The sequence below is a fragment of the Ambystoma mexicanum genome, chromosome 14 (assembly GCF_040938575.1).
Source record: "Ambystoma mexicanum isolate Mex_15411 chromosome 14, UKY_AmexF1_1, whole genome shotgun sequence".
NCBI lineage: Eukaryota > Metazoa > Chordata > Amphibia > Caudata > Ambystomatidae > Ambystoma > Ambystoma mexicanum.
The window spans coordinates 432,240,864-432,258,738 of record NC_090940.1 but is presented as its reverse complement, the minus strand read 5'-3'; the positions used below and the strand labels follow the sequence as shown (position 1 = coordinate 432,258,738).

At 43.4% G+C, this 17,875-nt stretch overlaps 1 protein-coding gene across 2 annotated transcripts in view; it reads right to left on the bottom strand.

The window, feature by feature from the left end:
* Positions 1-1,475: 1,475 nt before the first annotated feature.
* The window catches only part of LOC138526861 (acetyl-coenzyme A synthetase 2-like, mitochondrial), a 300,268-nt gene continuing 283,868 nt past the window's right edge, over positions 1,476-17,875 (bottom strand). For both annotated transcript variants that reach the window (XM_069637614.1, XM_069637615.1), the window contains one exon: positions 1,476-1,897. In XM_069637614.1, coding sequence (XP_069493715.1) covers positions 1,703-1,897 — 195 coding nt within the window. In that variant the 3' untranslated portion in view covers positions 1,476-1,702. The remainder of the gene's footprint in view (positions 1,898-17,875) is intronic.

Sequence of the window (17,875 nt, the reverse complement as noted above, 5' to 3'; positions counted from 1 at the left end):
ACTGCAGAAGTGTCTAGGAGAAACAGCAGCCAAGTCTAGGGAGTAGAACTAGGCCCATGTTATTACGTGTTAGTATTGAGGAGGAACCTGAAGAGCAGAGAGAAAAACAAGTTTTACGGGTCAGGGTGATCTTTGTTCCAAGAGGTCAAGGCATGCAAGTGATGATAACCTGAGAGCAGAGCCCAGAGCTACAAGGGACGTGTGTGAAACAGATGCTTGTTGGGACATGTAGTCTGCTGTCCTAGCACAAAGGCTTTAACTATTGCATTTTTTGGGAAACTAAAACCATGACAACTCTATAAACCCATAGAGCTAGAGAGACTGATACATGTTGGGGTATGCAATCCTTTGTCCCTGATAAATGCTTGCATCACACTATCATGGAAAGGAAAAGCCAGTTCAAGTCTAAGGAATGCTAAAAGTAAGAGAGACAGATGCATCTTGAGCCATGTTGGGCAGAGCCTCAGATAAAGAGTTGTGGGATTGAAACGCCAGAAAGTAGAACTGGGCCAAGCTGAAGAACTCTAAGAAATAGAAAGAGTGATGCATGCTCGGCACGTAGTCCCTTGACTTAGAACTAAAGGACCTTGAAAGGTTTGCAATTCAAATCATGTCAATTTGTATATGTCTAACAGTTAGTCTCTTCACTACGTATTTCCGTTAAATATTTGTCTAGTTTAACAACAGCTATTGAAAAGATCCAAAGTAAAGTTGCAGAGTGAATCTTCTTCTAAGTCTAAGAGGCATTGAATGTACACAATGTAAAGCTGATGTTAAAGTCAAATAGTTTTCTTAAGCCACAATGATTACAAAGTAACCTCTGGTAAGAACCAGATCCAGTCATGTTCAAGGAATAGTAACAAGAACTAAATGATTTGCCTCTGTAGAGGTGTATTCCGAATAAAGACTGTCGCAGGTCAACCAGAAGTAAATGCAAGCACAGTGAGATAGTGAGTAAACAATTTCTTCATTCAAGGAAGACAGCCTAACCACAAACTGTTCATTCCTGAAAACTGAACAAAGGATGACAAACGCAGACTTATGGGATGTTGGAATTGGAGGATAATCACTGTGTTGGGAGACAGGGATAGGCATGGAAGCCTCCCAAATCCCATGAAGAAAGTGCTCTAAAGTTCAGGGATAACCCAAACCACCTTGAGTCTAAAAGAAAATTATCCCTTCCTTCTTGGCTATGGGGGATATGACTGATGTCCTAAACATCTATAGTGTCATTGGTCAAGGCAGTTCAGTGATCAACGCCTAGGGACAGGTGTGCTACATCCTTCAATCAAATGTGAGATGGTGGCAACACATTCAATTGACTCTTTTTTGCTCTGTTTTGAACCATGTTTCTACCATAAGCCCTTTTTCTGGGTCCAGGTTAATTATCCTAGTTACCTGTTTTTGCCCTCACCCTGAAGTACATCCCAAATCCTGCAATGCTCTCACTGTAAGGACATCATGATGTTAACACATTTTGGCCTTATTAGATAATTTTATTTCATCTTTGAGCGAAAACTGCTTCTCAAAGATAGTGATTCATCTCTGACTCTTCAGATATTTATCCTGTCAACTGATGGGCAATGTTCTGGCTGCCACAGGAAGGTGGTAGATGTTCCATTGTCAGTGGCCACCACAGCTTTAAAGGCATTTGCCGTTACTTGTCTGAGACAGCAGCTTGCTTGGCGGGATCCTCCACTCATCAGCCCTGGTTTCTGCCTTGCCGCACAGCGTGCTCTTGCATCAGTTGCTCATGACCTTCCACAATCTCCTCCACTGCTTCATGGTCATCAAGGGTGGTCAGATCTCCCAGTTCATTTGCTTTGTTTTCAACAATTTTCCTCAAGACACGACGCATGATCTTCCCAGAGCGGGTTTTGGGCAGCCGCCTTGTGACCTGTGTAAGGAAGGTGAAGATGTGAGTGTAAGAAAGCGAACAGCACAAACATCGAAGAAAGCAGTAAGGTGCACGTGAATCTTGTGTAATAGTTACTTATTGGTGTGCTAACACCTGCAAGCAAAGAATTAACAAATCCATCCTCATAGGGTTTGCTCTATTGAATAACAAAAAATTAAGTCACAAGTGAGCAATTTGGTATCTGCATCAATCTATTACATAAAACGACTTGCACACATCTGCCCGTTCATCACGCAAAACACGGCTAAGATGATAGTGCGAGCAATAATAGGCTGTAGTTTCCTTATTGGCATTCCTCAATCCGAAATCAACCATCTACAGGTCATTCAAAATGGTGCAGTCATGGAGATTAGGGAGAGACCATGTGCCAGAAGGGAGGCGTAGTCTGCACTGGGTGCCAGTGAAGGCAACAGTCCAATTCAGAATTCTCTTGATTACTCATAATGTTCTTTAGGTCGGATGCCAGCTTACCCGAGGGAGTGCATAGTGGAGAAACAGAACTCAAGGTCTCTTAGATCAAATAACACCTATAAATTGAAAACGCGCTGCTATAAAACCAGTAACGCCCTTAAGGGAGCCTTTAGTATAGCCGCCCAATGGCATGGAACCTGCTCCCACTAGATTTAAGAGACCAAATCCACTGACATTTTCAAGAAAAAATTGAAAATGCTATTATTTTGCTAACACTCCCGGTTAAGCCTGTGTGTCCAATCGTTTGCCCATTTTGAGGACTATTTGTGCCCGAATTTGTATTGTTGTTACGTCCAATCTATTACATGCGCGTCCTTAAGCCTCTGGGTATCAGGCCGCACGGTATAAATGTGAAAGTAAAGTAAAGTAAATCAGCACCCTAGGGTGCCACCAATGAGGGGCAGCAAATGACCAATAATGGCAAGAAACATGGCCTCATTTCATGGTGAGAGGAGGGAACACTCTCACTTTGTCTTATGGAGCAACACAGTCCCGGTCACTGTGGAGCAATCCCTTTATAGATGTTTCTAGCAGAAAACTAGAATGGACGTAATGGCCTTTATTGGACGTCTTATATTGTGCATCATCACACTTTTGCTCCTTCTCCGAACCTCACCCTACCCCCAGAAATTAGATACATTGCCAACAAGCTGTCATTCAAGGCTGCCCTCAAGGTTCTCTGGGAAGTGCTCCTGTACTATTGCAGCACAATATATCACACCCTAAACACACACAGCCTCCACTCATGATCCATAGTAACTCCTTGTACATACTTCCTTCTATATTTATTTGAGGACATTTTGCCCTGCATTTGTTTTCTCTGTTCCCTGCCTGTCTGTTTCGTCCCCATTTACCATTCCACCTTCCGACCCCATCTTCAACTGGTATATTCTATTTTTGCGAACTATCTACTGTAAGGTACATTCCCTGTACCCTTTTCTTATTTACATGTTTCTGGTCGAAGCACCATGTCTTTGCAAACAAAATACAATGGGCCTCATGCCGAGTTTGCCGGTCTGGAAATAAGGGTGCCGGTAAGCTCACTGGCACCCTTGTTTCCGGACTGGTAAACTACAGGTTTACCTGCTGGAACAACCAAATAGGACCATGCCGGGCACATCGGTCATGGTAGGCAAAGCCATCACGGAAGCACCAGCACTAACAACGGTGACGGTGCTTCCGTGTCTCCACTCCCATAGAGTCTTTTGGGACTCTATGGGAATGGGGATGGGGATTAACAAAATTACCTGCGCCGGACTTCCCGGCCGCCGGACTTGTAATAGCCCGGCGGCACTAGGAAGTCAGGCGCCAGTAATTTTTTACAGGTCCGGCAGGCAACCTGTCGGTAGCACCAGCAGGGTTACCGCAGGACCCGTAATGAGGCACAATGTATTATTATCCTTAACCTGCGAAACGGTGAAGCATAGCAATACACGGCAAAGAAAATAAATGACAAACTTAAGAAAACAGAGCATTGCATGCACCTTAAGGTTTCTGGTTAGTAAGTATGTCAATTTTCAGTTCGGTCAGAGGTTCAGTACAAAGCCATCATAACATATTGACATAATTAACAATCCTGAGGGTACAATGGGCAAGGTTGTAACTCCTCGTGTAAAATACCCAAGACTGGGGTATGTCTACCTGCCTTCTCATCTTATCCAAGTGGATCTGTCTGCACCAATACGATGCAGGGATCAGGCTTTGCATGATCAAAGGGGAGTGTATTAGGAGTGACTAAAGGTACAATATTATGTAGTACCTTGCCATTCATGGTATGTTATATGGCTTTCATACTGTGCCAAGTCATCACAGTTGTAGTTTCGTAGCCCCTAAACTGATCCAGAAATTGGTGTATTGTTCCGGCCAGGGGCTTTAAGACATTAGATTGCGAAATGAAAATGAGGAGGGGAAAGGGGGTTTAGGTGCCACAGAAGAACGCGTGGCGATGAGGCAGCAAGGACAGGGATATTTTGTGATGTGTGCATGTCAGTCCTGTTAGGTGGACCATACAATTATATGAAGAAATGAAGGGTAGGTGCAAAAGCATTTGGAATACATTTGTCAGTCTAGAAATCTAATTTGAGACCGCAAACGCATTTTGGTGGCCGTGGGCCAACCGTCTCATGCACAATACGACAGAATATAGGTTTTCGAGTTTGCCAATGAACGGCCTTTTTGATGTAACAATAATCGTCAATTTGTTTTCTAACCATTGCTCATTGCTTTCTGTTCCTATTCCTTCGCAGTATATTTTCCGCTTAGACTGCTCGACTGTGGAACATTGTTGTCTGTATATGAAAAGGACAAGGCCACAGGGCCGAGAGGATAACAAGAGTTTCGCTGAAACACAAACGTAGGCAGCGCCAGGAAGAATGCCCGGCTCCCTCCTTAATGTAGCCTTGAAGCAGAGCCGCACGGCATTTAATCATTTCACAGCTGCCAGCCAGTCTCGTTATATGGTAGAATATGTTAGAATAATACAGCTAAAGGCTTGAATTATGCTTTTCTAACGGCCCTCCTTTGCTGAGCCCGCTAAGAGCATGTCGGCTCCCAGGACACGAATAGCTCCTGATAGATGGCAAGGTCTGGAATGCAACTCCCTCTGTATGTAGTTCGCTTCCAAGAACAGAAGCGCCATGTTCTATTCAATAACCGAAAGATGCCTACACACTCACAATTGCAAATTGTTACTAGAATAGATGTTTGAAGGTGTCATAGTGGTCGGAGACGTCCATCATCACACCAAGTTCAAAGAAACCCAATGAAGAGGTGTGTTATACATGTCATAGCTGATTGGCATGCATTTTGTATATATGTAACTGATGTACGTAATTCGCTCTTTTGCGTCCCTCGAGGTCTAGAGATACACATTGCGGGCGTGAGACCGAGTTGGCCAACTGAGACTTTTGCTTTGCAATAAAACCCTAGCTTTGAGAATACAACCTCCTGTCTGGCGACTCTATTGTGTGTGGTGACCCGCCTTGTTTCTATAGACGTCAGGGTCCCCTAGGGGCCCCTTTCACATTGGACTGTGTAATGGGATATTTCGTATACACTTCCTACGTATGCAGGAAAGGTTTAAATGCAATGTGGTGTCAGGCTGGCCAACCTGCAACCATCCAAAGAGCCACATTTTGAACAATATGCAGTGAAAATGTTGCCAAGAAAAATGTAGCCAATGAAAAAATCATGGTGAAAATACCTCTGTAATATCTCTGCGGTGAAAAAGTCCCCAAGCAAAAAGAAGTCAGAAAAATGTAGTTGAAAAGTATCAAAAAATGCAGTGCTGCTAGGATAAGTGTTAGGGTTGAGGAGGCTGTAGTGGCTTGTGATTGCCTGGTTTAAGTTTAGGATTAGAGTAAATATTTTGGTTGTAATTAGGCTAAGGGTTAGGGCCAGGGTGTTGTTGAGGTTCGGTTTGTGGTTAGGATAGATTAAGTGTCAAGTATGAGGGCTGTGGTTACGGTAAGGCTTGGGATAACAGAGTAAGGGGTTGGGTTATTGCTAAAGAAAGGGAGTGGGAGGTTGGAGAGGGCTGGTGATGTTGGTGTAGGGTAGGGGTAGGATAAACCTAGGGGTTGGGGTAGGGTAAGCATTAGGGTAAGTGTTAGAGTTAAGGTAAGGGTAAGGTTAGGATTAGGGTATTAATTGGTTGCATTGTTTTCCTGAACATTTTACTGCATTGTTTTACCGCAAATAGGCAGATTGTGGGTTACAGTTAGGTATGTAGAAAGGGGGTGGAGAGAGAGGTGTTAGCTAAGTGGGGTCTGCCCCTGCATTTTGCAGTAACCCATTTGGTTAAAATAAATTTGATCAAATAACATAGCACCAAGATTAGAGCAAGGGTTTGAGTTCGGGCAAGGGCTACAGAATTCGGGGTCACCTGGTGATGGGGTTGGATTTAGGGTCAATGTTCATTTTCTTTTTTTTGGTGTTTTGTATTGAGTCACATGCAAATAATATGAAGTGTTGGGTAAAGGTTCAGGGTAGAATACGGGATGTAATTAGAGCTAGCCTAAGGGTTAGGAAAGCAGGTATGGTGCTTTTGCTAAAAATTGCACTCTTAATGAATGTTCTATTTTTGTTAATTAACAACCTTGAATGTATGACTTGTGATGAAAGATTATTACACATATCGATGATTAGATTGTATTTGTTTTCTTTAGGCTCTTTTTACATATGGTATTTGTATTGTATTTTGAAAATATTAATATTGCGTAAAGTTTATTTTAAACCAAATCACAAATAAAAAAATGCAGGTAGGCCGATTGTGGAGGTTTTGTTGGAGGTTTGGGACATTGCTAGAGTTATACCCTTGCACTTTGTGTATTTAAAAATTGCTTTTTGGTGACCTTAGTACTGGCAACATTAGGCCGTGACATCAAATGGGCAGAGACTCCAATAAACAAGTTGAACACAAGTGCAAATGGGAATATGTTGCTTTTCATGACAAACTGTTTCGAGAACTATGCTTTTCGAAAATGTGTTGAAAATAGTGAATTTTAAAGCATAGTTAGTCAGGAACATTAGCCAAAACTACCAGCTGCACATCGCTATCGGCCAGTCCAAGCCTGACCAGTGCCCTGTGAACAATATGTCACAGATGAAGAGATCACACACGACCCATGTGTGCATATAAACATGGAGCCCATTGTAAGAAACCAATAAGTGGCCTGGGAGACTCTGATAGTACAGATTATGATGTCAGTGAGCATCAAGTGAGAGTCTACAAGTACCGAGTAATAAACCACAAAGTATCCTTTCCGTCTGGTATCACAAATTAATAGAACGTTAAGTGACCTATAAGGATCCTTTCACAGTGTAAATAACAAAGGGGATCCTGGGAGACTCTCTGCCAGACATGAGTCCTGGTTTACAAGAGCCTTACCCAGAGTCTTTCGCTCACGATCTTTCACAGAGAAGAAATATCCCAAACATATCAGTCTTTGTCCTGCCCTGGGCAGTCCAGCACCGAAATGCTAGGCAATTCTCCTCTGAACAAGAGTACCAACAGCAACCCCAGACACGTGTTTCGGTCTGGTTGGACCTCATCAGTAGGGTATTGCTGTGCCTCTCTAAGAATAGTGAGCAAGGGGTCCACGTCTGGATTCCCCCAGTAACTTAGGGTGAGACCCAAAGTTACTTGAAATACGCAAACAAGGGGGGTCCTGGGAGACTCTCTGCCAGACATGAGTCCTGGTTTACAAGAGCCTTACCCAGAGTCTTTAGCTCACTATCTTTCACAGAGGAGAAATATCCTAAACAAGCTACTCCTCACTGTTGACGCCCAGCAAGGCTGAAACATGTCTGGGGATGCTTGTGATCTTGTGCAGAAGGGATGTGACCTAGCAGTTTTGGCTGGACTGCCTCTTTGGGGGTAGGACCAAGTCTGATTTGCATATGGTTTTTCCCCTTCTGTAATGGCTTGGCAGACTGAAAAACGATGGTCTGGAGTGTTGCCCAGAGCTTTGCCCGTGGTTATGATTTATTCAAAACCTTCCAGCCATCACCTTTTCGTTTTGCTCCTTTCATAGTGTGCCAGGACAGAGTAAGAGGTCCTCGAGTATCCTTTCATAGTCTGCCAGCACAAATTAAGAGACCCGTAATTGCCATTCCATAGTCTGCCAGTGCAGAGTAAGAGACTACCAGTACCCTTAACCCAGAGAAAGGCTGGAAGGCAGGGGCAGGTTTGTCAGGCACAAGGAGCCCCCGCCCCTCTCTCGGAGGAAGGGATGAGCAAATCTAATTTCCACATCAGGGCTCTAAACCATCCCCAGAGGCGGGGCCCGGTAGCCAATCCCCAACCCATCTATGATACCCAAGTCCCAGTACACCTGCACATGGCTGCAAGAGGGGCCAAAGCAGTATAAAAATCTAAGGGCTCAGTCAGGAGCTGCTGCAGGTAGGAAACGATATTGGGCCTCATTCCGACCCTGCTGATACCCTGGCGGTAGAGCCACCTGGATACCGGCAAATGTAGATACCGATTCTGGCACTCGGTCTGGCGGCATTGCTGCCGGATTCCACGTGCCGGTGTGACTATGTACATTCCCATTCATGGAGTCCCACAGGACTCCATGAGGGGATGTGCCATCATTACCACACAGGCAATGCCAGTGCCAGTAATGACAGCATTATATTGCAGGTAGGGCGCCTGCCTTACCTCCAGCCTTTAGTTGGATTTAAGGCAGGCGCCCCATCAGCAAACCCGTAGTCGGCCAGGTCGGTAAAGTGCCAGTATCCAGGCATACTGGCACTTTTTTACCAGACCGTCCGGTTCAGAATGAGGCCCATTATTTGGTACTAGATGGGGATGTGAAGTGAAGGTGCTGTGGAAGGAGCTGAAGACAGCTGGAGCACAACTCCTGAAGCCTGGGGGAGGCTCGGGCAAGGAGGAGACAGGAGGTTGCAGTGGCGTCCCAGGAGGCTGTGGAAACACGGGCCCCGAATTTGGAGGGTTACGATACTCAGTGGGCTGGGAGAAGAAGGACCCAGGAGTCTGGAGATAGGAAGGCTCAGAAATTGGCAGAGATCTTGGGGAGGCGGCAAATCTTTGTATTCATGTGAGAATGGCCAATGGGGTGAAGAAGGCAAGAGAGTTGGGGAACCTTAACTATTGTGAGAAAAGGGGCCTTAAGTGGTCTAGAATGGGCCAAGAGGGGTGAAGAAGACGAGAAGGTTCATAGACAGCTGGTGTGGAAATATAGTGATGAGAGATGACTAAGGAAATAACAGAAGTTGGTCGGGCAAGCGGTGAAAGCATAAGGGGAGTGGGGAAACATCAAGAAAGTGAAAGAGGAGATGACAGAAAGAAGAGAATGAGAAACGTTGAGTAACCTCAAGGAGAGGAAAGAGGAGGTAGTAGAAAGATCTGATGAGGTGAAGTGGCGCCCTGTCAAGGGACTAGCGAAGGAGGCTGTAGAAAGAACTGAGGAGGTGAAGTTGAGGACCAGTAAAGGAGATCAAGAGAAAAGGTGGCAGAAAGGATTTGTGGAGTGGAATTTTGAGAGGGTGGAGGACCCTAAAACTACAAGAGGTCCACCTAGGAAGGCAGACAACCTAGTGCCAAGCTCTGAGGGAGCAATACCTAAGGCAAGACGCTGGGGAAGAGGGATCTGACTGTCACAGGTTGCTGAATGGAAGACCAAGATCCTAAAGCTAAAGGGATGTAGAGAGGACTATGGCGAGAACCTTGACACAGATTTAGGGCAGCCTCCTTAAAACCTGGGACTGTAACATTAGTAGTGTTGTGTGAATTTGCTGGGAGACACCAGGTCCAAATTTACTGAGAACAGGAAAAACATTTGTTGCAACACTATATTACTCCAAGAGACACCTTTTTTAAGTGATCCCGGTGTACAACTTTGCTGTGGAGAATAACCACCCTGACATATTTTCATTTAGTTTAAACCCTGCTTGGTATTTATCCCAAACCTGCACATATTTCAAAATAAAACCCTGTCCCTATTCCCTTGGCGTTTGCTGATCGATATCTGACATGGTAGATAGTACAGAATAAGAGACCATTAAGTCTCATGTGACTAACACATAGCAACATTTTAACAAGTTTATGTAGGAGTCTAAATAGCAAGAAATCCTGGAGTGCCCTGGAAACCTAGCAGCCTCTTTTTAGAGTTCACCAAGTGCCCTGTGTGCACGTCGCTTTACAGCAGTGGTATTCAAACCTTTTCATACCAAGCAACCCCCACCCCCTCGAGTAATAATATTGTGTCTGGTCCCCCTAGGGGACCCAAAGGATGTCCAGGGGGGTCCCAGGCTCTCTAGGGGACCAGACCCCTAGTTTGAAGACCTCTGCTTTAAAGACAGAGGTCGTCACATATCATGGAAGAGTCTTTGAGCAAAGATCAAGATGTTAAGTGTCCAGTACTAGTCTACCCATCAAAAAGCAAGGCAGCGCTAAGCACTGCAAATTACATGCAAATGATCGCGATGTTCGCATTTAAGTGCTTAAATCTGAAACATTAACAAGGCGTACTGTAAATCTGAAGAGATAATCCAGGCACAATTGCCGGTACCCTTACATTTTCCTCTTTATCTTGAACAAAGGAAAACAACATCTGCGAATTATGCTTTGCAGCCAGTTTTTAGTAAGGGATTCATATGGAATCCCCCTGCTGTTTAGCAAGTGCTATTTTGAGGTGGATTCCAAATGCATCTGTTTGTTTTTGGGTGCATGAAACTCTCAGTCAGACGTAAACTGAAGTGCACACACCAAAACAAAGTTGCTCTGTTTCCCTTCCCCGTCTCGTGGTCACTCGAAAATGAGATGGAGCAGGAAATGGAGGCATAAAAGCATTACATCTTGCTTTTAACCCCCCCCCACCGTTTCTCACATCACATGCTTTAAAAGCCCCCCCCCCCACCCCACACAGAAGTAGTGGTGAGACTGCAGGCATAGTGCAACGGGTCATTATGCACCTTTCTGTAGCCTACCTGAACCCAGTGAAAGGTCATTAGGTGCCTGCTAAGCAGCTTCTAGAGAGGGCTGCAAGTGGCATGTTTTAGTCATTTCCCTGGCAGCATGTCGCAAACAGTGGCACTGTGCCACAGTCGCTCAGTGGGGTGCAAGTTCATTCCTACTGCTCACGTGTGAGGATATTGTAGCCCGGGTCTGTTTTTATTTACTGGCCCGGCTGAGCACAGTATTAAAAATACTCCGAGCCAGGAATGGACTGCACCGACACCGCCCCACCGTCCCAGACCAGCTGCTCCGGTGAGTCGCCGAGCACCCTGAAAATGAGAAAGGTTAGTAATTCGGGAGATGGGCCACAATGCTGAGTTCAGATCTTTAATGAGGCACAGCACATGTGGGCGAATTCTGGTGCCCTGCAGGATTTTATATAAAATAACATGCAACCCTTGGACATATGTTTCCTTCAAATCAAGCCACACCCCAATCCATAACTCCGTCCATGTTTGATGATGTATTAACATAGGCAAGGGACGCCCATTGCTCAAACCCCTATTCATCTTAACCTTAAGGAGGCTATCGATTACTTCACCCTGGGCATCACTTGTATGACATTCCCCAACACTTTCCACATGTACTTTCCCACTGCAACACTTTAAATAACCTTGGCAGACCCAGCAACTTACCCATAGTCGCAATTGGTCAGTCCTAAACAAAGTCAGTAAATGACGGTACCTTTTAATGGTGCTGCCACTTCTGTCCTGTACCCCTGCACTCAGACCCCCCCCCACTCTGCCGCGGGTGGCTGTTACCGGGCATTGTAAGGATATTTGACGTGTTACAGTACACAGTACAGCAATACTGCACAAGTAGCACAAAATTTTTGCAGCACCACCACCACAAGGGTGCAGTGCATTGCTATATGGGTTAGCAGATTAACAAGGAAAGACAGGCTATTCAGTCAAAAACGATTTTAACATATAAGATGCAAAGCTATTTTTACAGTTAAAAGCACACGTGTTCATTTAAAAATGCACACTATTTTTCACCTGAAATGCCTATATTGCTAGAGACACATTTGAAAATTAACAGCTAACCTATTAACCATTAACCTGACTAATAAAACCTTAGTTTAATATAACCCACTAATAAAATGTGTTCTCTACTGCAGAATTAGGCATACTCTGAAAACCATTTGAATGAGTGTGCAGATTTTTTTCTCTTCTCTTCTCTGCCTGATTATCCGTGTTGTTGTGCACAGTAACGGCAGGAAGGAGGAAGTCAGATTTGCAACAATTGCAAATGTATAAGCGAAGCTATTGTTGAAGAGTAGGAGGATGAGAGATGATGGATTTCATTGGGACACGTCATAAAGAGGGCTGAGAGGAAAGTTTTAGTGGGCAGTAGCAGGGAAAAAGACAGGCAGACATCTTTCTGCACTACTGGGGAGAAGACCTGGCTGTGGGGTCCTGACTGAATGCAGATTCCTGTGTCCTGCTGCAGTCGACATTGGGGAGAGCTGAAAGAAAAACCTGTCCACTGGCTGAGGCAGTCCTATCTGAAAAAGCTGAGAATTCCAGGCAATGACCCCGGCTTGAGAAGGCAAGCGTTCCTTTTTGCTGGAGTTAATCAAAGAGAGCCACATTCACAGAGAGAAGCCTCTGAACAGATAAGGTAATTACCTAACTGGGGGAGCTGTGTGTGTGCACGGAAATATGCAGTCAGTGTAGAAAAATGAAAGTCCCGTGCGTGTCTTAATCAAGTGCTAATGTTGCAATTTAAGTTCTGTTCTCCGCCACTATAATTGCAGTGTGTCATAGAAAATGCTTTGATTGTTCCATTTTATTTCTGTAAAGAATGAGATCATGTCTAAGTGCAACTTTTATAATACAGAAAATATTTGAAAACAGACGGGTGGTTTATTTTCTATTTACCATTACAATGCCAATGATGTGGGGAGATTTTTAAACAGTGCAATGGTCATTTTAAGACAGATGTGTGTATGTCAGAATCAGTATGAATAATTGTGAGTGACTGTAGTATAACTTGTTGGAGGTACATGAGCCAACGGGAAGAGAGACTCTCTGAACATAGCTCCCTACCGTATATAAGGTAGTGGAAATTACCACAAGACTACCACATATAGCTCTCTGTCGTAAATAAGTCAGTGAGTTTGCCCATGGTGGCGCACCAACACTATCACTGGAAAATGTGGTATCCCTAGAATGCAGGTCTGAGGTCTCTCTAGTGATCACACGAAAAATCTAAGCAAAGATAAGGGATTCTGGACATTGGGGCCACAAATAAAACAAGGGAATTATGCTCACCAAAATACCACCAACCACGTATACCAAATATGCAGGTCTGGGTGCTGAAATAATGCATGTCCATTGTATTATTGTTGCACATGGCCAAATCTGAATACAAAGAGTGATTATTGCTAAGTTATTTTTCGGCGGTAATAAAATACCGTCAGGCCCCAAATCTCCACAAAATACCCAACATATTTATGGTGCGTTGGCCGGGAAAGTGATCACAGAATACCTACTGGGCGTGGCAAGCGTGTCTCACACTGCCATTTGCACATTAAAGGGAACCCATTTTATAATAGCAGTGTGCCACTAAAAACGAATGTCAGAATGTCACAAAGGGAAACCACATTCTCAGATCTAGTGCAATATTTAGAGGCAAAGTTATTTGCACATGGGAATTGGTCTTCGAACAGTACCTTAGAATGGAGTAACCGCATTCAGGGTGAGGTGCAGAAAGAAAAACTAGACAATATTTTTGCAGAAGGCAGCATAATTCAGGTCTGCCTTACAAGATTATTGAATGCAGCCGATAAAAGTGCAGAGAAAGACTGTTTAATACGGCTATGCGGCAAAATATGGTTTATTTTAAACAAGTCACTGCGAATGCAAGAGAATGATACTCAGCTAATTAACAGGTTAAAGACTGAATTAGATGGGGCAAGTAAAAATCAGGAAATGTTGAGAGCAGAATTGGATGTATGCCAAAAAGACATGCAATTAAAATGCAGAGACTTTGATACTCAGTTATCCAAAAGCAAGAAACAATTTGAAGATAGTGAGCAAGAATTGACACACTTAAAAGCCTTAGTGGATCACATTAGGCAGGATAAAGATGAGATTGTTTCAGAAATGCAGATTTTACAAAAAGAACATTGCGAAAAAGAAGGTGATCTCCAGGGTGTAGAACAAGAAATGATTAAAATGATTCAAGAAAGAGACAAAAGAAATAAAGAGTTCAATGAATGCCAAATGCAAATGTGTGACATGCAGGAGGCGATTAATAAAATGAGCGATGAAAATAATTATTTACAGAATGAAGCAACCAGACTCCTTAAAAAGTGTAAGGACTTAGAACAGCAAATGTGCATTCCCAGGTCCCAGGAGAGGCGGCAGGGTACCACATTCAATGGAGTGGAGGTGAATTCTAGCTCTGCCCAAAGAGCTAGTGCCCCAGTGACAGGGCCGGTGACTGAACTTGGTTGCAGCGCCCTTGGGGGATTTGATACTCCCATTGGGGGCAGTCACCAATCTCATACACCTGAAAACAGGATTGACTCACAAAATAGTGCAATTCCATGCATTGCAACAAGTAGCCCCATAAAAATAATGAAATCCATTAAAGCCCTGATCAAACCATTTAAAAAGGGAGGTGAATGCTGCATTGAGGATCACTTAGAAGCGGTGCATGACATTTTTAAAGCACTCCAGATACCTAAGGAACAGTACAGACAATATTTTCATTTAACTTTAGATGCCCCGACGGCCAGCATCATAAGGGGATTAAATGAACAGCAGAATATGACATGGCTGGAGTTTGAAAAAGAAATTAGGCGTCATTTTTCTCCTTTTCAGTCATTGCAGGAGGCAAAGAAAGTCGCGTACACTATTACTGCTGGACCTAATACATCACCTCGCCAATTTTTACAAGACTTAAAAAGAGCATTCTCTCGCTTTGATGTATCTTTTGACTCAAATTCCAATGAGTTTAAAACCGCATACTTCTATGGGCTACAGAAAGACATCATATCCCAATTGGTCCGTGAATTTGACCGTGACAAGTCCCTTGAATGGATTGTACATCAAAGCACCAAGCTATATGAGGTACTCTATTGTCAGGGTAGAGAAAGTGATAAAATGAAAGATACTAGGCCTAAATCTAAAGAACCCTCAGCCACAGTAATGGAAATCAGGTCAGCCAAAATGTCCCTTGAGTCTGCTCAAAGCCAAGGTAAAAATAATGTGACACCTGAACAAAGGGGTAATCAACAAAGATCGCCATTTCCTGTACCAATGTTCCAATCACATGATCCTAGTAATAGAGAGAGCTACATCAGCCCTAGATATTTAGGAGATAGACCCCGGGTAAGATACCGGTCTGATATGGCAGGTATGAACAATAACCAGAGACAAAATCAAGATCAAAGAAATGATGGTCCCTACCAGTCATTGGGGACACAGAGCAGATTTGATCCCAGCACCATGATATATGGTAATCAGGATAGGCCCCGATATGTGGATCGATTTACTGATAATGGAAATCAACATAGGGGCCAGTACCCACAATCTGAGAGACAGGACATGAGGCAAAACGTGAACTACAGTCCACGCCAGTACAATGATTCCCCACCAGGGGACTATAATCAAAGGATGGGTGCAACCCGCTCCCCTCCACAAATGAATCAAGAGTTCAGAAACCATCCCAACCGGTATCAATCACCTGAGAGGTATCAGAATAGATCCAATCAGGGGGAAAACAACCAATATCGACCTAGGCCACAGAAAGAGGATCCTAGAGAGATGGAAAGGTTCCAGTGCCTTGAGGCCCAAGTGAAAATGTTAGCTGAGCAAATAGGAAAGCTCTATACAGCGCAAAAACAACCTTCCAAAGAGGGGGCTGATGGCCATAGCAATGACCGGGGGGCTTCCGAAAAGTGACTAAGTACTCATGATAACTGCAGTGCCAAAATGACAGATTGCTCTGATATAATTTTGCATAACGACTCTGAGATGTCTAATGGATTAAAAATGAAAGTACCAGTAAATGAAATTGTGACAGAAAGTGCAAATACTTCTAAAAAAGAGGTACGGTTTAACTTAGAGCTAAATAAAACAGTAAAGATTTGCACAAATGAAAAAGAAACATTAGGAATTCCAAAAGAACAAAGGGACAGATTTAAGAAAAATGACTCATGCATGGGGAATACCAGTGAACAGGGAGTAAGTGGGGATGCCATAGCTCCTTCCCTGGGCAAGCAAAACAATGACCAAACACAGACAGAAAAAGGAAATACTCACAAGGAGGGTACAAGTCAATCACCTGAAAAATTCTTTGAGCCACATATTTTTGAAGAGGCTGAAAGGGCTGGTATTACACTAAATGATCACAAATGCACAGAATTAAAAAATGACAAATTGCTGAATGATGTTGTTACACATGTTCAGTTGGAAGGTTGTAATGTGGTCTCTGATGTTACCCAGATGGATGGGCGAACGGTGGCCACACTCCAAAAAACCTCTGAACATGGAGAAATGAATAAAATACCTCGCACAGAAATGGGTAAAAAGGAGGGAAAAATGTCTTTTCATTTACCAATGTGCTTAGCCAAAAGTGAAAAAGACCTGAGAAAGGTGAGCCCTGAAATCAGTAAGAATTCACATTTCTTATGTGTATTAGAGGAAGTTGAGGACAGATATTATGCACCCATCACTGTAGAAGAAAAATGCCACACCTTTGCTATGATTGACACTGGCGCACAGGCCACAATTATGTCCAAGGAGCTGGTAAAGAGTATCAATGAAGGGAGGCCTCCACAGAGTCAGATCACAGTGAAGGCAAATCAAGGCCCAGTGCATAACTTTAATGGGGAGGAGGTGCCCATCATAGGTGTAACTGAGGTTGACATAAAAATAGGAAAGCACAGAATGAAACAAGAGGTATTGATCACATCTATTTGTGAAATTCCATTTCTGATGGGGACAGATTGCCTGAAAAGATTGTCTCCTCTCATAGATGGGGTGAATGGAGTGCTGTGGTCCTTAACCAAAAAACCATTGAGGCCTAAGAAACTAAAATCACAAAACAGCAATATAAAAGAATGTCACACCGTTGCCAAAACAAATGATGCTGTGGAGGTATATCTCCAGAATAGCTGCATACCTAGTGTCACTGTTATATTAATGTGTCAAGACAAAGATCAGAGCGACAATGAAAAACTACCTGTACAAATCTACTTGGACCCAAGGAAAGATTGGCAGACTGCTATAGATGAGCACACATTACGTTTTTACTTAAAAGAGAATACATGCAAACAGAATATTGTTCCTAAAACAGATTCAGAAAAACACATTACCACTCTGGCAGAGATACACATGGAAGATGAGCAACCATGGGTTCACGTTGGTATAAATGATTATCTTAAAACAATAAAAGCCACTTTAGCGCTTGAACATGAAAGGAGTTTCATTAATGAGAAATTGTTGCAAAAAATTATGGAGAGGGAAGAAATCCCGAAATTTAGGATTAAAAACCAATATGTTTCTGGGTTGGACAGTCCAGACTTTGAAAACCGAATTACAGGCAGATGCATGCTTAAAATTAGCATTGGGCAGAAAACAATTTACCATAATGTATGGATAGTGAGTGGAGCACAAAATGAATTTTACATGGGCAATGACATCATGCACAGAATGTGTATGGTGTTAGATTTCCTTAATCAAAAAATATGGTCACGCCTAGGTGGGCCGGCGCCTGAATTTGAAGACAAAAGAAGGGCTTATCATTGTGCACAACTAGTTCCTTATGCAGTCGAATTACAGATGAGGAAAAATACTATTGTTCCTGCATTTACAAAACAGTTTGCAATAACACTGAAATGCAAAAATGGACAGCAGATGAAAGGCTCTGATGCATTTGTATGCCTGAATGAATCCATAAAACAGCAAGGCCTGGATTATGAATACATTCCATTGGTAGACATTGGTGAAGGAACAGTAAAAATCATGGTAAATAATAAAGGTTGTCAG